This window comes from Cricetulus griseus, chromosome 7, assembly GCF_003668045.3.
Source record: "Cricetulus griseus strain 17A/GY chromosome 7, alternate assembly CriGri-PICRH-1.0, whole genome shotgun sequence".
Lineage (NCBI taxonomy): Eukaryota > Metazoa > Chordata > Mammalia > Rodentia > Cricetidae > Cricetulus > Cricetulus griseus.
The window spans coordinates 116860606-116883972 of record NC_048600.1 but is presented as its reverse complement, the minus strand read 5'-3'; the positions used below and the strand labels follow the sequence as shown (position 1 = coordinate 116883972).

The window sequence follows — 23367 nt, the reverse complement described above, 5'->3', positions numbered from 1 at the left end:
GGAAGACTCCAAGCCCTACAGGCCTAAACATGAGAATCTTTCCATCTATCTGTTTAAAATTAACTCTGGCTAATGACTACAGTGTGACTCAATAAGATGTGTAACCACTTCAGGAGAGAGGTGTAGTCGTCTTGCCAGACACATTCATTGTAACCACTTGACAGGGTGACTTTTCGAAGTGGGCTCTGTTTTGTTTTTTTTTTTTTAATTACTATTTTTTAAAAAATGACTGATAGTTCAGTGGCCTAATTTTTCCATTTATGAAGTCAATGTTTTATAAGACTATTTTATATGCACTTAAAATAGGTTTTCTTAGAAAGTTACATGTAAATTGAATAAAATGTATAAGTGTAGAATAGTTTTCAAATATATCAAAAAGTAGTAAAAGACATTTGATGAGTCCTTTTATAAAACATTGTTACAAATATGTTCTGCACTGGGCCTTTAATCCCAGCGCTCTGGAGGCAGAGGCAGGCAGATCTCTGTGAGTTCCAGGCCAGCCTGGTCTACAGAGCGAGTGCCAGGACAGGCTCCAAAGCTACACAGAGAAACCCTGTCTCGAAGAACCAAAAAAAAAAAAAAAAAAAAAAAAAAAAAAAAAAAAATATCTGAAAGGATTTAATTTTTTTATTGTTTTTGGAAGAATACATATATGGTAGGCATTAGTACCAAGATCAATTCTGGGGTATGTATGCATGTGCGTGTGTGTGAGCATGCACGTGCAAATGTTTGTGGTATATGTACCATCTTCCAATAACTCAGAATATCTACATTTTAATCAGCAGAGAAATATTAATGAAAATTTTGCCTCACATCTAGAACTTGGCCTTGACCTCTTTCATCCCAGCTCAGTTTCCCCGCCATGACACCAGCTCTGGAGGTGTTGTATACAGCACCTAGCATCCATCGGCACCATTCACCTCCTAGGAGTACCTTCTCTGAAGAATTTGCTCTTTGCATTGGGCTTAGGGTCATAAATCCTGAATTCAAGTCTTAGCTCAGACACCTTCTAGCATTATTGCCTTAAACTGGGGTCTTATTTTCTTTCTGTGTATTTATCTATAAAAGTGAAAAGGATTCCTCTTTTCCTATCTAATTGAAGGTCAACAAAGATACTATATAGTGAAGGTCTTTATAAATGTGGTGCACACATTTAATCCCAGCACTCAGAAACACCTTTAGGTATCCACAGGACCTTTTCAGCTGGTGAGATAGACAACAGAGGACTGCACCTGCTGTGTAGAGAAAATGTCCACACAGAGTGATTTCGGAGTTCCAGCTTATATCCCCTCCTGTGCAGTATTAAGGAAGGAAATGGGCATCTCACCACATTCAGTGAGATTTTCAGGCTAAATCTTAAGGCAAATGTATTTGTCTGGGTTTTAGATATTATTGTTTTAAAAGAAGGAAATAGAGACAAGAATTTCAGAGCTCAATAAGGCAGGGTGTAGTGGCTTCTAGCCACTGAGGTCCATGAGGAACTGGTGCTGGTCACACTTGTACTGAGCTACATGAGACAGTGTCTCAAAAAAGATGTGTGAGGAATGGTATTGATGTCATGGGAAATATGAACCATGTTTATGGTCTCTGTGTATGCATTGTGCAAGCACATGTGGGGGCCAGAAGACAACTCCAGCTGTTTCTTCAGTTGCTGAAACAGGTTCTCTCTGTAGCCTAGAGCTGGCCAACTAGGCCAGGCTGGCCAGCCAGTGAACCCCAAGAATCAGTCTGTGTCCTTCTTCTCAGTGCTGGTATGGGAAAGTGGGCTACACACACAGCTCCCCCCACCCCCCACCCCCCACCCCCCACCCGGGTACTAGGGATCAAACCCAAGGCCTTGTATTTACATAGAAAGCACTTTTTTAAAGATTTATTTATTTATTTATTATGTATACAGTGTTCTGTCTGCATGGATTCCTGCAAGTCAGAAGAGGGCACCAGGTCTCATTACAGATGGTTGTGAGCCAACATGTGGTTGCTGGGAATCGAACTCAGGACCTCTGGAAGAGCAGCAAGTGCTCTTAACCTCTGAGCCATCTCTCCAGCCCTAGAGAGAGCACTTTTTATCAGGAGAACAAGCGAGCATTGGGATCAAGAACTAGTTAGTTCTTCATTAACTCAAAGCACAGCTCAAGTATCACCTCATTATTCATTTTCAAAACAAATAAATAAAGACAACAGGGAAATCCACCCTATCAAATGAACGAGGCTTCAGGATCTGTGCCCAGGAAGTAAGGTCACAGGAAATAACACAGCCATGTGCTGTAGCCCTAGCTGCCAAGCATTCTGCCTTAGCAGCTCAGAGCAAGATGCAGTGGGGCCAACTCAAGAAAGAATGGTGGTACGGGAAGAGAAGAGAGGGAGCCATTCACAATGGCAGCAGCAAGGCAGACAGCTCTCTGTGCCCAGCCCCCAAATGTGGGGGACAGAGGTAGGAGAGCTGAAGTGAGTTTGAGGCTAGCCTGGGCTATATAGTGAGTTCTAGTCAAGCCTGGGTTATAGTGTGAGGCCCTATCTCAGAATCAACATACACACATGCAAGGAAATGAGAGGAGAGAAAGGGTACTTTTAAGTATCGTGACTCGCTTTTGGGAGGTAGAGGCAGGAGTATGGCAAGTTTAAGGCCAACCTGGCCTACATAGCAAGACCTGTCTCAAAAAAAATCATAAGGGGTAGAATAGACATCCCCAGACTGTTTGTTGGGGATAATTGCCTTTCCATCAATTGGTCTCCAGATCTTCGGAGACATTCCGATACTGTTACAAACAAGGAAAATTGGGCTCAGCATCCCCTAAATTCTCATACACGCATTAATTCTGTAAGATAGTGTTCTCTGTAAAACACACAAAAAAGCAGTTTCTTATGGTGATGGGCGTTCTACTGTTTACATCTTAAGCAGAGCTGCTCTGCCTGGATTGTAGGTGATTTTTTTTTTTCTGCTTCATTATTTCTTACATTTTATAAGATTTCTGAAGTAATTGTGTTTTACTTCAATAATCAAAAAAAAAAGAATTGTAATTTTTATATATAGTTACTTTCATTTTTAGCCTAGCAGTGAACTCTTGGTTTTATTTCGTTTGCTTTGTTGAGATAGGGTCTTGTGTAGCTCAGGACGGCCTCCGAAAGCATCCGGTGAGACCGCCTTATTGGAGTATGTGTGATGTGTATCTCTAACCTTGCCTTTTTACGATAACCGCTGTACTGTCTGTAAGGTACCCTGTGGTAGTGAGAGGGCCCCTTGGCTCTCACAGTTGTCCCTGGCTCCGCTCAGTGCTGTGGTTCACATCTGAATGGATGATGGTTGAACACCTGTGTAGCTAAAGGTGACCAAGGTAAATGGCAGTCGTCATGTTTCATGAATGACTAATAAAAGGGTTGTTCTTTCCATCTGTAACATGTCTTTAGATATTTGAGATTGAGACACTTACTACCAGCTGAGCAGTGGTGGCACACACCTTTAATCCTAGCACTCAGCAGGCAGAGGCAGGTGGATCTGTGAGTTCGAGGCCAGCCTGGTCTACAGATCAAGTTCCAGGGCAGCCAAAGAAACCATATTGTGAAAAATAAAAAACATAAATACTCACTACCTTAAGGAATATCTGCTTTTGTTAGAATTTACATATAATAACCATTTATTCTACAGTATAGAAAAAATGAAGATTAATATGATACCTGCTCAGTTGTGGAGTTTGTGGGCAAGGTATACACCAGTGTATTAAGGATTTTGTGCTTCCTAATTCCTTGGTGATGTTGTTGACAGATGTTACTTGCAGGACTCCAGGGAGTGCTCTCTGAAGGGTCCCTCACCTAATTTGATGCTTCTGTCTGAAAGAATTAAGGAGAGAAGCCACCAGGGCTCAGGAATGTCTTATAGTAAGAGTCACAAGCCCCTGGTGTTAGCAGAACAAGAACACAATGACTGGGGACAGTGGAAGACTTGTCCAGGAACAAATATTTAGAATTTAATTTTTTATTGTTGCTGTATGTTACCATAGTACTAGAAACATCTTCGACCCCATCACCCGCTTTTAATTGTAAAAGAAATTAAAATGTTTTCTTGGCCCCTCAAAGTCTTAGGGGCCTCAGACACTGTCCTCATGAGCAGGTTGTAAGGTTATACTCATTGTGTTCAGTCCTAGACATTAGAAGACTTTGCTTCTTTCTTAGCTTTTGTCTGTGTTCTGGGTAATTGAAATAGTTTAGCAGGTTGCCTCTTTGCAGGTGAGATGTTATTGCTGAACACTCTGAATCATGTTCTGTGGTTAAATGAGGACAGAGTACGGGGGAAGAGAGGTTCTGAAATGTGAACATGACACTGATATAGACTGGTGCAACACTCCTACCAGCTTGTGCAAAAAGAGAGGTTCCCTGGGGTGAAAACCAAAGAGGTGGAAATATGGTTTAGAACAGTGATGCATTCAGAACAGAGGTTAATTTACCAATACCAAGCTGAAAACTGACCCAGGTACATCAGAGGCTGGACCGGCTGGACAGCCTAGGGAAGCAGTGTCTACACAAGCCATTCCTTTGGCATTAAGAACAGTGTGCATGGTCAGTACAACTTTATTTTCTTAAGTTATTTAACCTTTTCTCCTAAGAGTTCAGAGGTCATTTCTAGCAGATGTCTATCCCAAACTAGTAATTAGTAGGACAGCTATTGTAGACAAGGGTTTAAAATTGCACATGGTGCCAGGTGTGGTGGTGCATGGGCCTTTAATCCCAGCACTGGGGAGGCAGAGGCCAGAGAGGCTCTGAGTTTAAGGCCAGCCTGGTCTACAAAGCAATTCCAGTGCTACACAGAGAAGTCCTGTCTCAAACAAAAATAAAAATTAAAAATAAATAAATAAATAGGATTGCACATGATGGCACTCCTGGCTACTGTGTATCCTTATACACAGTACTGGCTACTGTGAATCCTCGGGTTCAATTCCCATCATCACAAAGACAAATAAGCAGCCAATGATGGACCCTGTAAGGTTAATGGAAAGTTGGTGAGCATGGATTTCCCAGTTCAGTCCTTCCTGGAGCTAAAAGCCCAGACACATCACCTCCCACCCAGGTTCCTCAGCTACCAAATGAGGAAGAGAGTGAGGACAAGGGAGAAGGAGCCTCCTTAGATGCTGCTTCAAGTGTAAGTGACCCTGGGTCTTTGTGTGAATCATTTGACAGATTCTTAAACATCACAAAGTTGTCTGCTTTTGCCCGTCTAAAAAATCATCTGGAGTTCAGGCTCTAGTTTCTACCCCATCAGCCGTGAGTGCCTTCCCTTGTCCTCTGCTCTGCTCTGCTTACAGCACCAGGTTGGCTACAAAGGGCTGGGCAAAGAATTCGCTCCAGGGTAAAGTCTAATGGAGAATTTAAGTGTAGTTGTCTGCCTAGTTACTGCATGATTTATTTGAAACATCCTTCCTTTGGTATTCAACTTCAGCATTTAACTGAAGGGGGAAAAGGGGATGAAGAGTAAAAAGAGAAGGAGAAGGAGTCATTGCAGCGCCAGACATTTGACCCATGATCCAAAATGCAGACAGGCCACAGAGAGACCCAAGAGGCCATCACTGCTATTTGTTTACAATGCTGGGGCTCAAAGCCAGTGTTTCCCACATGTGGGCAAGTTGTCTGTCACCAAGCTACCCTCAATCCTGCTACTGGCTGGTTTTCACTTGGTTTACAGCAAACCAAGAGTAGAAGGAGGCATTAGTACTTGTTATCTCAATAACTTGGGCTCCTAGCTTCCCATAAATCTCTTTCCTGTGCTAGTGAAGCTGGTAGGATGCAGTCAATCGCTAAGTGGTTGATCAGCTTAAAAGAATGTTGTGACAGCCTTTGGCATCAACTTAAGTTGTAAATAAAGCACACGCTCCACCTATTCTAGAGTATTTTCATTAAAGCTTAGTATGTCTTAGCATTCAACACTTAGGGCCCGGGGCCATAGACGCTCTGAAATGATGGTTTCCTGTTAAACATTCAGTGTAACATACATTTTTCTAGGGTGAGAAAAGAAATCGTTAACAATAGAGAGATCTACTACCCTTGAAACCTGAACTGAGACGTCATTCATTTGTTCAATATATACTTATTAACTGTCCACTGCACACGGCCCTGCGCTATTCCTGGATAGTTCAGGAAAACCAAACTGCAGCCCTCCCTCACAAAACACTCACGAGACAGGCAATAATAAGCAAATACAGGGAAGGAGTCAAGTAGATAGTATGTAAAAGGTGATTTGATCATGGGGCAGTAGGGCAGAGTAAGGGAGAAGAAGCAGGATGGGCATGGGGCTTGAGAAAGCTGTGGAAAAGCTGGCATTCAAGCCAGCCCTTGACGAGGGAAAGAGCCATGCTGACGGGGAAAGGCCACTGGACCCAAGTGCTTCAGAGATCAGTCTCAGTGGCAAATAACACAAGCTATATATACCCTTCTCAAGAATATGCCGTTCTTATGGTTGAGTAGGAACCTGGTCCTGAGATAATCTACCCCTGACACCTGTCACACAGCTGCAATTGATGGTGTTTGTCGCTTTTCTACTGCACATGCTACCCAGCCTTCAGGAGAACTCCATTACGTCCCCCTTTGTCCCCAGACTACCATCAGAAGCACCCCATTATGTGTAAGCTATGGGCTAAAGGGTGTAGGACCTTTTGCGGAGTTTTACTCAGAACTGGCATGGTACCCATGAGGCTGCTTTTTCCCAGGCCATGAGAGGAGAGCATCCTGCAGGCACTTGCCGAGATCCTTCCTCTCCACCACGGTTCTTTCTCCTCAAGACCCTGCTTTGGTTTCTCCGGATGCTTTTTATATTAAATCTCCTTCCTTCCTTTTGCATTCCAAGTCTTCCTTTCGTTGGTTGCCCTCATCTCTCCAGAGAGACTTGGTACTGTGGCTCAGCTGCTCCCTCCACCCACATGGGGTTTGGTAGCATTAGAGACCTACCCTGTTCCTCTCGGGCCTTGTCAGTGCCCCCTCATCACTGGCCTGGCAGCTCCATGCTGCTAGTCCAGGTTACCCCACTCTGAGACACTCCACATCCCTCCAAGTCTCCATAGCCATTGCCACATAATGTTTTCTGGTGTGTGACTTGGTGTGGTCCCTATGTGCTGGCCAGCTAAATTGCAGTCACTTTGAATGCACAAACTAAATTTCATCAACCACGTACCTAAAAAGAATAAATTCTTATTAATGTTCTGGTTAGTGAATGTTAATTTCATCATTTTCTCACTGGGTTTACAAATCCCTAATATTCTGACATTTTTTTCACTCTTTTACAAAAACATCAGATTGTAATCATTAGAAAATAGAGGCCCATCACACATGGCAGATTTGAACCTCGCTTTTAAACTCACTTCTTAATCCATCCCAGGGTTTCCGATTGTTTGGGGTTAATTCTTCTTACCGAGGGTGTGTTACATTGGCTGCATTGAATGGTAAAAAAGAACAGCCTTTCTTTCCCGCATAACTGACTTCACTTTTGTTGGTGGGTTGAAGCCAGCCCTTCCATTTCACTGCAGTTATTATATTGGTGGCATTTTTTTATTTAGGAAAGGAAAAAAAAAAAGCTTTATTCCACATGAACTTTTGTTACAAATCAGTTGATTGGGGCCAATCAATGGCAGACCTCTGAAAGGGTGTGGATTATCTGGTTAGCCCTTTGTGTGGCAAAAGGCTTAGATGTTGCTTGGCGCTTGGTTCATTCTTCTCCTGTAAAGAAGTGGGTTTTTGAAGGATCAACACCTGACTGAGCCCTGCCTTTTTCATGGTAATGTTTTCACCTGAGTTGCTTCTTATAGTACTAAGACTTGGTTAACTAATACTTATTTAACCTTGGAACAATGTTCATCGTAATCCGATTGGCAGATCGTCATTTTATTTAGGCCTTTTCTGTGTTTCATCAGGACCAGCAAATCTCAGGAGAGGATGCTGGGAGCAACTCCCTGCCCCCCAAATAGGCTACCACTGCTTTGTTTCCTCCTTCCATGGGGCATGTTTAGGCACCATGGACTTTAAACGCATAGCCACACATTAGCAAGATAGATTTCCCCTTTGGGTCGAACCCGCCTCTTCTAGAGCCACACTCCCATGGCATGCTGCTGGCGGCTCCTATCCTTCAAGTGAGACCCAGAGTGGTTCCTTACAATACATCCACAGCTGTTTTTCCATGAGAACACTTCCAGATGAACATTACCACTAATTAATACACAAAACCATCCAGCACAATTTAATTATTTGGTAATGTTTTTCGGTGTTTTCTTAAAGATGATGCTCTACAAGTCAAGGCCTGAGCTTGCCTGGGTCATGACCTCTCCACGGTGTTTGCAGTCTTGTTAAACAAGAAGACAGGCAAAACATAAATTAGCGTCTCCATTAGAAGTTACCCCACACTTCCCAATCTTTCAACACTCTGAACACGTCGGAGTGGCTGTAGGAAAAAGTGGTGGTGTTTGGAAAGTCCAGCTTTCCATATACAGTGAGCAACAAGTGTCTGCAGAGCTACTCTTTTAGGGAGGCCAATGTTCCCTCCATGAGAGGAGAGATGAGGGAGCTGGGCAGAGGACGCTGGACACCTAAGGGGAGGAAAGCTGCTAAGTTTTCTTAGTTATGATGAGCCAGAAGGCCAAGACAGAAGCATCACTGAGCTCAGGAGTTGAAGGCCAGCCTGGGCACATAGCCAGATACTGTCAAAAACAGTCACAATCGTAATGAGACTGTTCCAGCTTTGGTATCCATTAGCTTTGGGGAATATGTTTCAAGGTTAGCATTAGAATGTATTGTTAATGTTTATTTTTGTTTGTTTGTTTTTTAGTATAGAAGCCTTTTTCGGTATAGTAGAAATACATATAACTGTGTTCATGTGTGTGATTACTAGATTTGCCTGTGGACCTCCCTCCATCTGACTCAGTGTGGTTCCTGCTGTCAACTGGATCAGCTCACCCATTGCTTAAGGCTTGGCCTGAGGTCTCCTCCCTGCAGAGAGCGTAGCTTCTTCCTCCAGGTTTCTTCCTGGTGTAGAATATGCCTCCTTTCCACATGGCATAGTGTGTGGGGTCTCCTTTTGTCTTTATCTTTCTGCCTCTCTATACATGGTCATTCCACAGTCATTCAGGAATTTGGCAAGGGTCTGTTGATAAGTATTTGATTTTTTTGGTTGATATGTTTTTTTTTCCTAGTTGACTTATTGACCAGTAATAAAGATTATCCTTTAATCTTTATACATCATAAATAAATTTCTACCGTGCAATCTCTGCACAGACATCTATTAAACTAAAGAGCTAATAGTGTCAGGAGAATAGTGGGAAATTACCAATATGGAGTCAGGTAGAAATATAAGGGTATTTAATAGGGAAAAGCCTTACTTACAGAGTGACCTAGCCAGCCAGCGTGGCAGCAGTCTGTACAGCAAGTACCAAAGTGAAACCGAAAGAGAAAATGCAGTCACTCTAAGTCACCCTGGCCACACCCTCACAAGCATGGTCAGGCACACCTGTAGCCAGCCCCTAAGTAGGCGTGGCTACAGCATCCCCTACAATTCCCCTTTTAGTCTAAAAGAGGATTAAAACTTAACAGTGTAAAGTATCCAAAATTAACAATCATAAAGATAAAATATAAGAAGATACAACAATCTGCTTATGTCACATCCTAACTGTCTATTTTAACTAAACCCTGAAGTCATCTGAAAGAGGCGTCCAAGCCTGAACACCTCCTTCCAATCCCAACCATAAACAATAAGAAGCTATCCCTAACTAGGTATATACACTATCCTAAGTGACAACAATGGGGAAAGGGGGTGTAGCATCCTCCAAGTTACTTCCTGCTGAAATGGGACAATGGTAGTCATGTGGGGCCCTGTAGGAAGAAAATGTTAGTATAGTGAAAGTCTTGAATGAATTGTATCCAGTCCATGTTAGATGGGATTCACTTGATTGAAGATCTCGCTTGAAATCCTCAACTTGATTAAAGTCAGTACCCGAACCTCTGGCCGGAGTGTCAGTTGAAATGGAGCAAGTTGGATCCAGTGCAGTCGAGGAGGTGTGGCCCGTTTTTTTTCCAGGGTGTCCAGGGATTGCTGTCAGGCAGGTCTTCATTGGCTGTGTGGGACTCAAACATAAACAGCAGAGAAATGTTTGCTTGTATATGTTCACATGCTGGGGAATGCAACCATGAGAGCATAACAATTATGAGAGGGTGTACACCTTGAGAGAAAGATCCAAGAAAAGACAAAGACAGTCCCCAAATTCTTCTTTTATTCTGTATTACATCAATTGGCTTCTTGATACAACACAGAAACACTAAAGTTTAGTTAAATAACGTGCTTGGATTTTAGAGGAGGAAAGCCAAATCCACCTCTAAATCCAGCATTGGTTTAATTGAATAGGGACTAGGAAATAAAGAGAAATAGAGTTTTTTGAGAGACAGCTGTAAAGTTTACCATATGGCACGTTCCTTTTGTGTGATGGTTATAGCTACCTTTTCTTCTTAAGTATCTACCCATGCAGTGTCCTTTACCTTCTGAAGATGAGTTTTCCTGTGAAGATAAAAGCAAAACACTTCCCTTTCCTTTGGGAGGTTTCTATTTAGTTTATGAGATATACCTTAGTAGAATACCTGTCATTTGTCCTCGTTGAGTTTTTCCTTTTCAACTCGAATCTTGATCAACTTTGATGGTGTTCAAAGTTTTTCTTCTCCTGTAGAAACCAATGCAAAACCCCTACCCCAACGTAACACATGTCCTGGTTTCCATACAGAGGTTAGTACATCTTTGAAGTATACCGGCTGATTGAGTTCAGCAGTTTTCTCCGTAGTCCAGTGTCTTTCTGCAGCTGTTTGTCCTTTTTCATTGGCATTAAGAAAGTTTAGAGTTAGACTAAAAGGGGAATTGTAGGGGAAGCTGTAGCCAGCCCCTAAGTAGGCATGGCTGCAGCTTCCCCTACACAGGAGGGTTTCTGCTTGTGTGTGTTTTTATGTGTGCACACATACATATGCTAGAACTTGAACCTAGTCTCTGTGCATGGAGGCAAGTGAGCCACAGCCCTGCCTTCCACTTTGTTTCTTATGGGACTTTATGGTGGTGCACTGTTACTCATAGCACATAGTGGACGAAAACAACAAGTAAGTTTGAGAAAAGCTTTCTGCTTTGTTGACAGTGCTATAATGTGTACAAAGACCAAGTTGAAGTTTTTAGAGGTTGGGGGTGGGGGCAGAAGGGCTTGTTTTATTTTGTAGACAGGGTCTCACTATGTAGACCAAGCTGACAGAGACAGGCAGATCTCTGGGAGTTAGGGATCAGCTAGTCCACATAGTTCCAGGCCAGCCACAGCTACATAGTGAGACTCTGTCTAAAGAAAAACCCTACTTCCCATCACACTGCACCATGCTGAAACACTGTTGTGTTCACTTTGGTGTCTTTGGTTTAATATTTCTTGATTTACTGGTCCCTTGTCTATTGGCATCAGTAGGAAGGACCAGCTTCATTGTTGCTGCTTCTGAGTTATGGCATCTATGCCTTGTTTAGTTTTATTTGGAAAATCCTGGGGTTTTATGTGTGTTTTGCATACTCATTTACATACACAAATAAGTGGATTCTGCTCATTTAATTCAAGCTACCTCCAGTCTCCTCATTAGTCTTTTTTGGTGCACTGAAACACATCTTTCTCTCGGTAACCAGGGCCGCAAGCTTCTCATCATCGGGACCACCAGCCGCAAAGATGTCCTTCAGGAAATGGAGATGCTGAATGCCTTCAGCACCACCATCCACGTGCCCAACATTGCCACAGGAGAGCAGCTGCTGGAAGCTTTGGAGGTAAAGATGAGTCGCTGTTAGAATCTGTTTATCAGAAAGGAGTTGAGGCCTGAGATAATGCCGAAGGGTCCTCAGCCATAGCAACTGGCATTTAGTGGCACATCAAACTAGAATGCGGGACTCTGGGGTGTTACCTTCAAGGCTTTTCAGAAGCTAGAGGAAGATCAGGACACAAAGGAAAGCAGATAAACTTCTCATTCCTGGGTGTGGGCAGCACAGACTGCAGGGGTCAGTCACTCTCTTCCCAGAATTCAGTGCTTGCAGATGACACAGCGGGGACAGGGACAGGACCGGTGCAGTGTGGGGAGTCAGCACTGTTTCTTCATCATGACTGACAACACATTTTCTTTGCATTTAATAAACCAGAACAATGATTAAAGCTTTGGAACTACAAAACAGCTACCCAGACTTCCCAACTTTATTGCATAGAAATGTCTCCTTAGTCTTGGAAGCCTTTAATTTCAAAACTGAGTCTTTCAGTAAGTGTTGATTAATATTAATGTCCACAAGTGACTAGATGAGATCTGCTGGAAAATATGATGTAAGTTGTTCGGTGGAGGAGAGTCAGGGAGGCTTCTTAAGGTCCCAGCATGTAAGAGTTGCTGTGCTCCCCAGAGTACCTAGGAGTGGCTGTGTGCTCCCAGCAGAGCAGAAGTCCATATGACAAGTATTTCTGGGTCACTTGTTTGAGCAGCCTTTTATAGCTGGGATGGGTAAGAGAAAAAGTTAGTCTATTTTGACACATTTAACTTATATTTATTATGGATTGGAGCTGTTTTCCCCCAGCAAATATGTGTCTAAGTTTACTGGAGGTCTCTAGAAAAAAAAAAGCTTAAGACACGTCTCTTCCAGACAAGGTAATCTCAGCAACAGGGAAGCTAAGGCAGAAGAATTTCCATGAGTTTGAGGAGAGTCTGGGCTCTGGAATAAGACCTTGCCCTGTGTGGTCACAAATGACTAGGGAAGTCAGTTCAACCCAGTCAGGTAGCTCCTCCCACTCTTCACTTAAAGGTGAATGTGTTGGTATGTGAACTGTAAAAGTGTCTTTATTGTTGTTTATTGCTTTTGTAGCTTCTGGGCAACTTCAAAGATAAGGAACGCACCACAATTGCTCAGCAAGTCAAAGGGAAGAAGGTCTGGATAGGAATCAAGAAGTTACTAATGTTGATTGAGATGTCCCTGCAGGTAAGGCAACTCCTCTGTGTGAGTCACAGGAACCACCAGCAGGGCCTTCCTTCCTCTCCCAAGGCCCAGGGACACTGGTGCCACCCTTAATCTTCAGAAACAGATGAGAAGAGCACAGTGTGACTTTTAGTCTTGATGTGGAGAGTTATTAAGTCTAAAGATTAGAAGAGACTTCAAAAGAGCAATCTAGAAAATATGAGTGCCACGTCCACAGGTTGTCAGTGAATTAGCCCAGGTCACACACTCTCTACTGTGGTGCCCTACGTCAGGGCCAGTCAATGCCTGCACAGACCTGGAGACGTGTAAGGGCAGACGCAGTGACCTGTACAGGTTAGACATGGCTTCTGTGTGTGTCCCCTGACTGAACTCCTAGATATGTCTTTTCTTTTCTTTTCTTTTCTTTTTTTGTTGTTGTTTTGTTTTGTTTTGTTTTCTTGTTTTTTTGAAACTGTGTAGTCCTGGCTGTCCTGGAGCTTTCTGTGTAGATGGGCTGGCCTCAAACTCAGAGATCCTCCTGCCTCTGCCTCCCTAGTCTGGGATTAAAGGCGTGCACCACCATGCCCAGCTCCCTAAGTTTCATGCAGACTACTGTAGGGTTAAAGCACCCAGATTCCCATAGACAACTCAGCCCAAACCTGCCACTATGGTCATCCCCACAGGGAGATGAGACTGCTTTGGAACTTCCTTGTATCTAAGGCAACTCCTTCCCTTCTTCTGGAACTCCTTACCTCCATATGCGTGTACATGTGCACACTCATGTACATCACACATGTGTGCAGACTAAGGTCTGTGTGTCACACCCGGGCTGCCACCCACTGTGCATGGCCCCAGGGCCAGCTCCGAATGTAACTAGAGTGCTCAATAAATCTCCCTCTAATGAATGAATGGGTACGTGAATGAATGAATGAATGAATGCGTGAGTGATCAATCCCCAGACTTGAGTAAAAAGGTTGGAGTTATCCTAAGCATTGTGTGTCACTGGGCAGCCCTGTCCTTCCCAGTGTGAACAGCGGGGGTTCCTCGCTTCACATTTACAGCTGAAGGATGCTCTAGGACTAATAAATAAGAAGTATGGAGAGAATTGTTTTAATTCTCTCTGATAAACTTAATTTAAAATTAAATTTTTGTGGTTTTTAGAAACCAAAAGTTTCCCGAGCTTCCAGCAACTGTTTTTAAGTCGATTTATGTATTTTGCATTATGGGCAGTAAATTAGAACTGTCGACTGAGCGCGGTGCTCAGGCTTACTCCTGGTAAATGCGTACATACAGGTGCATTGGCTCTGTCCCTGAAAAAAGATAAATCTGTCAGAAAGTCAGCTCTACCCTTCTCTTTTCAGTTTCGGGACAATCTTTTAAAATAATTGCATAGAAGAAACTATGCAAGTTTTTCTCCCCACCCCCTCTTCCTCCTCCTTTGATGCCTGCAGCTCAGTGATCAAGTTAATACCTCTTATGTGTGTGGGGTAGAAAGTGAGAGTGGGGCGTTTGGCCTAATCTCCAGCGACTGACACTCCATAGGCCTGGAGTTTGAACCCCTTCACGTCAAATGGATTCCGTGCAGCTGAGTGACTTCTCTTTAGATCCGCCTCAGGAGCCGAGCCTGAGTGGAGAGGCGTGTAGTTCAGCAGAATGGAAGAAGTCATGCTTTTGCTGCTCGCAGTACCCGATTTTGTTAAAACTTGCTCAGTGCTGAGGATCTGCTCTGACTGGATGTCACCTGAGGGAATAAAGTCATTTATCTAGATTACTTTTTTCCTCCCTTTCTCTTGACTTTTAATTCCATAGCTACAGGCAAGTCAGTAAGTCGTCCCTCACACATATTAAATATAGTTAATGGGCGAAGACTTGCATGTACTGACTACGGCGAGCTCCAGCCAGTTCCATTTTTTAGAAAGAACTTTGACAATTGATTCATGTGTAATTCTAGTCCCAAAGAGAGAAAATGGTTCTTTTGTTAGCTGTTCACACTTTTTCCTGGTTCTTTGTAGTCTGACCCCCTAACTTTGATACATTTGAAACTTCTGTTCCATATTTTGCTGGGGACAGAAGAGAGGATCTTTTCTTGCAAAGTGGTTGGAGGGGAATTTGATTGCACAGTTGCACACAGTTGCACACAGCAGAGCATTTGTAAACTGCTCCTAGAGGGCAGGGAGTGTCCTCTTGGGAACAGACTTCTGCCCTACAACATGCTTTAAAAGTGAGGTGTTTCTTACAATAAAAATTCGTACTAAGGAATTAAAGATGTTCCTTTGTAATGATAGCTTTCCAAATCACCTCCATCTCCGTCAGGCCAATCTGGCCAATAAGAAAACCATACACTTTAACAAGGTGGAGTAAATTGGATACAAAATGACAATCAAGAGAGAGATTAGTAATAATGACTTGAACTGAGCTCCAGGATCAAAACCCACCATCTTGTCTTTGGTCTGTGACACACTGGCAGCCAGAGGCCAGGTGTCCCAAGAGCCCAACAGCCCTTTCTCCTCTCTTAGGTGAGGCAGCATCTCCACCAATCCCAAAGGCGCCCTGCAACTAAGAAAGCCAGATCACTGAGTATGTGAAACTCATAACTGTATTTTGGTCACTTAATCAACCTCAATTTGGTTTCTTCAAGTTGTATCTTCCTCCTTTAGTAAGCTGTATGGATTAGATAGGATTTGAGCTGCCATGAGTCATAGCACCCTGAACGCGTCCAGACATGTCTGAACTCCCCACCCCACCCCACAAGTGACCATAGGCTAGTGTGTGCTGATGCTTTCCTTGCTGGTATGCTTTTCCTCCTCACACCAAAACAGCCGAGGGAGCACTTGACTGAGGTGCCCATGAGTGACCAGTGGCTTCTCCATACTGGGAAATCACAGTGGCTTCTAAATGAGATAATCTGCTTTGTTGTGCTTCAAAGCTTTGGCCACAGAGCAGTGACACATTTCTGAGTGCCACTGGAAGCATGTGACAAGGCCTCGCCTGGTGGAAAAGAGTGCATTTTTGTGAAAAGTGCCATCGACACATCTCTTTGTTTCTTCTGATGATTTTAGATGGACCCTGAGTATCGGGTGAGGAAATTCTTGGCCCTCTTGAGAGAAGAAGGCGCGTAAGTACACGCCACGCTCAGGAGCATCCACTGCAGGTCCCCATCTGTGAGGTCCCAGGGCTTCCCCCGAGGACTGATGCAGTGCAGTGCACGAGTATGACAGTTTCTCTCCTGTACTACCTTATTTCCAAGTTACTAGCATCTTCTGTGTTGTAGGTCTAAGGACCAAGCGAGGAAGTGGACTGTTCTGTCGGTCCACTCTCCTTGTCTTGCTTCTCAAAGCTTCCTTGTCACGGCACAGGGAAGACTTGGTGGTACACATTTATTGGAACCTGCTTTCAAAATGCATGGAGCTGTGACCATTTTCTTTCAGAGAGTGCCCATCAACTAGCAAATGCATGGTGGAAAATGTAGAGAAAACACGAAGCTTTTAGTGACTTCTTGGTGGATGTTTTTTGTTTGTTTGTTTTGTTTTGTTTTGTTTTTGGCAGAGCTCATGGTTTTGTGTGTTTTGGGATTTCTTTTGCAGTAGCCCCCTGGACTTTGATTGAAAATGGATTGTTTACAGCAGTGACCAAGGGAAGTGACCAAGGTGAAGATGGCCTGGGATCGTCACTCATCGTCCTCAAGACACCAGACTAAGTGAAACATTCACCGCCCTCCCCACACTTGCTCAGCATGACTAGCGCAGTGAACTCCCTCGTGTTTTTGAGACATCCTAGTGTTTCCCGGAAGGTGTTGACTTGCTTTAGACTGCTCTGCTCACCCTCCCGTGCTAGCTCAGGTGATCCCTGCTTATGTGGGAGGCATGCTGCACCTGTGCACATTGCTCCTGCCACACCCACCCCCCAGAAGACACTTGGCCTAGCAGAAGGTAGGCTTCCTGATGTGACCAAGAACAAAGGCACAAGTTCCGAGGGACTCCCTTAGCGTTCCTCTGTGCCAACAGCTGTGTGTCTGGCTAAAAGGTTCTTCCATAGAATGGGCTATTATCTTTGCCTAGAGAAGCAGGCTTTGAATATCCAAGATGCTGTTCTCAATCATATTCAGAGATATTTCCAAGTTGCAATCAGGAGAGCTTTCCTAATCGGAAGTCCGATCATTCCTGTGGTGGCTGTGATATGCCCTGAGTGTAATTAGTTTGCTCTGTGGTAAGAGATATGCTAATCATTACCACTTGGTAGATGCTGTTAAAACCTTATGAAAGATACATATGGAAAGCTGTACATCCCTAAACAGAAAAAAATATTAAAATAATTTACAAGCCTCTCAGCTCTAATTAGTGTCCAACTCTAAGTGGGTCAGCTCCTTGGGATGACGTCAGAGGCTTATTAGTGCCATATTCTTCCTTTTCCTCAGCTGAATGGCTTATAATTTACTCTCCTCTATCTCAAGTGATCTGTAATGTCTAAAGCACATAAGTAAAACACTATTATCCAGCAAAACAAGCCACCTCCTAGTCCTCTCCCTCAGGCCTTGAATATCCATTCCAGTGTACTCAGTTCTTCCAAAACAGGAGGGGCTCACCCAGCCCTTTGGAGGGTGATTTGTCTAATCAGTGGGTTAGAAGAAATTTAATTAGTTCGTCATTCTCGGTGATGAGTCTTAGGGAGCATGCCCCTCTCCCCGCTGCTGCTGAAAATACAAAGACAGTGATCAGAAGTCAGCCAGGAGGCTTGATGCCGCAGGGGCACCTAGGTATGATCCTGACACTGTCCCCACAGTAGAAGGCAAATCATCTCCTAATTTGCTGTCTGTATACTTTGTTTTGGGTTCTCATCCCTGGCTTATTTTGTGGCTTTAAGAGTGAATTGTGTTGTGAAACTGTGATGCCTGTGGCCAGTACTGTGGTCCCTGTCCATCACCATGGTCCCTGTTGTCTGTGGTCCTGACTTTCTCCTCCCAACAAAGCCGTATATGGACTAACTTATGTTTCTTGTTCAATGAAGTTAATGTCTTGTGTTTTTGCCCAAAACTATATTGAAAAAGATAAATATTATATTGTGTAATGCAAATTGAAGGAATGCAATAAAGAGTAAATATACTTGAAATGCTGTGTAGACCAGTATTTTATACCAAACAGTACCGATTACTGATGGAACTATGAAGAAGAGTGGTCTCCGAGGAGAAGCCCCTCCTTTTTTTGTTACAACTAGCACAGGAGACGGATAGTTTTTAAGGGGGCTGGAGAGATGGCTTAGTGATTAAGAGCACTTACTATTCCAGAGGACCCGGTTTAGTTCCCAGAATCCACATGGCAGCTCACAACTGTCTGTAACTCACACATGTGGTACACAGATATATATGCAAGCAGAGCACATAAAATAAGTTTTAGGCCAGGCTGATAGCACACGCCCTTAATCCCAGCACTGGAGAGACAGAGGCGGGCAGATCTCTGTGAGTTCAAGGCCAGCCTGGTCTACATAGTTCCAGGACAGCCAGGGATCTGTAGAGCAGTGGTTCTCAACCTGTGGGTTTTGACCTTCTTGGGGTCAAATGACCCTTTCACAGAGGTCACCTAGACCATTGGAAAACACAGTTATTTGTATTACAATTCATAACAGTAGCAAAATTACAGTGATAAAATAGCAACAAAAGCAATTGTATAGTTGGGGTCACCACAGCATGAACTGAACTAAAGTGTTAAAGCATTAGGAAGGTTGAGAAAGACCCTGCCTCAAAAGAAAGAAAGAAAGAGAGAGAGAGAGAGAGAGAGAGAGAGAGAGAGAGAAATTGTTAAAAAGAAAAAGTTCCTTGACATATGCAAATATACAAGAATTTTCATACTCGTGTTTGATACTTATTTTACCTTAAAAATCTGAGCTCTGAGGCCATGAACTCGGTTAGTAGAAAGTAGAGGGAAGCTGCTCTCGGTGACATGGCTCCTCCTCTTAAATGTGCCACCCGGAAGATGCCTGCACCCCGATGTCTTTCCATGGCTCTCTTTTTTTCCTTCACACTTTTTGCATTTCTCAGACATCAACTGCCCAGCCCCAGTCCTTTGCACAAGTAAGCCCAGAAAATGAAGGCTGTGTAGAGAAGAGGCTAGCTCCAGCAAATTTGGGGATAACAGTTGCCCCACCCCAGCTCTGGGAGGAAACCCAGAGGTCTCCTTCTCTCCAGCCCAGAGCATGGCCACTCTGATGAACCATTCCTACATAGCTTTTCACTTAGTATCAAAAAGTCCTAAGTCCAAAAAAAAAAAAAAAAAAGAAAGAAAAGTCCTAAGTCGTCCAAAGACATTATCTTATCCTTACTAAATGTTTATTTCTTCATTTAGCCCCTCCATGTAATATTTGTAGTTAATATCCAAAATGTGTTTTAACTTTGTCTTTATTGTAGCCTAAAAAATACAGTGAGCAGCCTCTAAGTTTGAGGAATTATGGAGGAGAATCAATTATGTCTAATAATCAATCTCTCATCAACAGACCTGCAGAAGCAGAGTCAACTGTAAATAGCCACCTGACCAAACACAGAAGGTAAGGGCAAGATTTCAGTTTGCTCGCCTGGCAGCTGGGCCACCCTCTTCAAACAAGGGGCTGGGCAAGGTTTGTGAAGAGTTCAAAAATTCACATAAAATTTGGAAGTTATTGCAAAATGAAAGCCACTGGCAACTGCAAAGGCTGAGTCCCAGAGACAGCCCAGGAGGGTGTGAGCGCACTGACGCCATGGCATCAAGATACATAGATTAAACCTGTGACAGCAGGAGACCCAAGGAGGTGAGAATGGGATCAATGAGCAGGATGGGGTGTGGTGCACACCTAAAATCCCAGTACTCCAGAGGCCGGGGCTGGAGGATCAGCACTGGTTTGAGGCCAGCCTGGTCTACAAAGTTCCAGGATAGCCAGTACTACAGAGTGAGGCTATGTCCACTCTGAAATTGCAATGGCATGTATTTGTGATTCTCCAGCACAGTCCCCATAATGGACAGCCATTGTTTGGGGATTAATTAGTGCTGAGATAGTTGTTTGCCTCCCAAGTTCTGTTAAGCCAGGCATAGCAGTGGAATGCCATACTTTATCCTGAACTCACTTCCTGAGTGTAGACCTGCCATTCATGCTACATGCTTAGTAACACACGAGACAACCATGAAGCCCACCTAGAACAGCCTCACCCTATTTGCCTGGCTTTTCCTGGCTTTCTCCTCAGCTCCTCTCCCTATATTTATGCCTCATCCATGAACACAACAGAATAATGTGGCTTTGAAGAAAACCTCACCATATTGTCCCCTTTAAACTTTTTTTTTTTTTAAAGACAGGGTCTCACTACCTAGCACTGGCTAGCCTAAAACACAGAGATCCACCCATCTCTACCTCCTAGGTGCTTGAATTAAAGACATGAACCACCATGCACAACTTAACACTTCCTCTTTCCAGTGTTGCTGATTAATGTTCAAGTACAGCTATAAACTGAATTCTCCTTAGTAGAATACAATGGCCATAGGATGCAGACAGACTAGTTATGCATAGAGACCATTTAAACATATGGCAATCTTGTAAATTAAAAACAAAAAACAAAATGCTGGGAGAGAAGAGTATTTACCTCATGGAAAAATGAAATGAAATAAAAAAAAAAAATAGCCAGACATCCTGCCTCTACCAGCACCTACCCTCGAGGTGCTCCACACAGGTGGGGCAAGATTTCCAGGGGCAAAAGGTGCTCTTGTGGTCATTTCCAACCAAGGGGTTGTAAGGCAAGGGACCTGGTACTGACAACCCATCTCCACCATCAAAAATAGATTGCTTAATTTTCTGATGATGCAATTCGAGTAACAGTTATTTCTAATAGTGGTAGACCAGGAGAAAGGAAGAAAAAACTCTTTAGCTATCCTCTGAATTATTGTGCCCAGGAACACTGGCGGCCCAGGATGTTTTGTAGGCAGGTCTGAGAACTAAAGGACCATATATCATCATAACTGCATGCCTTTAATTCCAGCACTTGAGAGACAGAGGTAGGTGGGTCTCTGTAAGTTCAAGGCCAGCTTGGTCTACAGAGCTAGTTCTATAGCCAAGGCTACCCAGAGAAACCTTGTCTTGAAAAACAACAACAAAGATGACAGGATGAGAGCCTCAGGCGAGTCTTCCTGAAACTCCAGCCCATGGAGAGTGTCCTTTCCCAGAGTTCCCAGCAAGTCTTTTGTCTAAACCAACCTATAATGCCAATGCCAATTGGCCCAGAGCCAGGGCAGGACACACCATCTTGCCATCCTACTTACCTCTTCCACAGTTCAGCTGTTACTCGGAGCTGGCAAGGGAGCAGCCATTTCTGATCCAGCTTCGTTTTCAGTAGAGCAATTCCTCATTCCCCAACAGAGTTGGGAATGTGGTGAGGAGGGAGGTAAGACAGTGGCTGTCCCTGTGACCGGCTGACCCAGGCCAAATCTTGTAGAAACATCTGAGACCTCAACATGCATGTTGAAAATGTTCAAGTCTGCGAACAATTACTGGCCAAATCTGTTCTTCCCAAATTGGAAATTCCTTGTTTGATGTTGACTTAGTATCAAGCAAATCCTTTAAGTCTCATGTCACACCTGCTGTCTGTGACATCTCATCTTGCTTAGAGAGCAGAGGAAATGATCTTAATTTGGCCACGACCTTCAGATACCCTTGACCTAAGGATGAATCTGGAGACTCCACACACTGTACAGTGTATCTGTTTGAAGTTTACCTTTTCTTTAATGACTTAATGGAAAAAAACTGCATGATGAAATAGATTTTCTCCAAATATATATATATATTTATATAATATATAATCTTAGTTAACTCAAAGGTATATACATTGTATAATAAATAATATTTATAAAAAGAGACTTTTTGAATATAAAATCAAAAAGATCAACAACTTCTACAACTTTTTACAAAACTTTGGATACAGCAGGTTGATAGGAAATTCCCATTGGATACTATTACCTGACTATGGCGAGGATAATTACAATGCACTCATGTACTATTATTAAATAATTACTTGTCAGCTACTTGAATACGCCCCAGAAACATGACTTTATCACTTTTAATATAGAATACAGAGATATGAAAAGACTTGTAAATTTTTGTATACGTTCTGCTGAAGTGTCCTCATATGAGCAAGCATTATCCAGTTGACTTGATTTCAGACTTCTGGAAGGAGAGATGGGAGGGAGCATTTGGGATGCTAGGAAGGGGTGGGAGGGGTACCTTGAGCAGTGCTCATGGTCACAGGGTGGACAGTGCAGGCAAAGGCCTACTTGGGCCCGCTTGGCAAGCCAACTGCACAACAGGAAAGAGTTAGTAGACCCCAGACAGAAAGGGAAAGGACAAATCTTTGTTCTGCTCCATTCCTCTGTCTCATCTCCTCTTTCTGATCCTCCTTAAGACAGAGTTGATGGATTGATCCATGCTGCCAGGCCCATCTCACTAACCCCAGCCAGGACCACCGTGCATCAGAACTGAGCTGGGAGCCGCTTGCCTCTCTCAAACATCTAATCCAGACCTTTGGGAACTGAGATAGGCTACGTCATTCACAGGAGGGGGATGGGCCGGGTAAGGAATCTCTTGTCTTTTGGGCTATTCAAGCCAAAAGGAGAAAATGAAGCTGAGAATCTTCACCCCCTCTTCCCCCCCCCCCCCCCCCGACACACACACCTGTCAGCCACTAATTTAGAATTGCAAGATAGTTGTTCCCTCACTGGTGCCATTAGTTAGCTAAGGTGCCCAGCTGTTCTCCCTAGTGTCTGCTGGTGAGCAGGGCTGAGAAGGGCAGAACAGTCCCCTCTTTCTGCAGGTAGTAGATGGAGCTGGAAGAGACTTGCCTCCACATCCAACCTATTTACAAGGCCCACCATGAGAAACATATTCAGTAAGGGTGGAAGCTGCAGAAGGACAGAAAAAGATGTTGAGATCTGACTATTTCTAATGCAGAGCAGGGCTATAGAAAAAAAAGGAGGCTAAGACGAACTCAGCTATTCTTCCAATGGCTTCCCAGGAGGCCCAGAATTCCAAGTTCTTCAAAACTCAAGATCCTGCTCCAACAACAGCCCAGGGCCTCCCCGACGCTACATCCCAGCTATACCTATGGCTTTTCTCAGAATGGGAAAGTGTGTCCAATTTGAATGGAAGTAAATGGACAAAAGGGGACTGCAGGGCTCTGTCCTATTTCACAACTCCCACCTCAGAGGCATCTTGGAATGTCACTGGTAGAGGCAGCTTGGAGACAGAATCTTGCCATGCTCTTGTCTTTCCCACCAGGCCAAGAGCTCACATTAGCCCAGCCTGTTCTGTTGCAGTAGAATTTTTTTTCATTTTTATTTTCTTTAACATGTGCAAAGGTAAACCTCAGGTCTGTCCCCAGCAGACCCTGGAAAACCAGAACAGAAAGCCCCTCT

The 23367-nt window shown here is 43.7% G+C and overlaps 1 protein-coding gene across 1 annotated transcript in view; it reads left to right on the top strand.

The window, feature by feature from the left end:
* Positions 1-18058, top strand: part of Nsf (N-ethylmaleimide sensitive factor, vesicle fusing ATPase) — a 135642-nt gene extending 117584 nt beyond the window's left edge. Inside the window, exons 18-21 of the mRNA XM_027427915.1 lie at positions 11657-11791; positions 12863-12976; positions 16012-16067; positions 16537-18058. Of these exons, the coding sequence (XP_027283716.1) occupies positions 11657-11791; positions 12863-12976; positions 16012-16067; positions 16537-16558 (327 nt within the window). The 3' untranslated portion in view covers positions 16559-18058. The remainder of the gene's footprint in view (positions 1-11656; positions 11792-12862; positions 12977-16011; positions 16068-16536) is intronic.
* The last annotated feature ends 5309 nt before the right edge of the window (positions 18059-23367 follow it).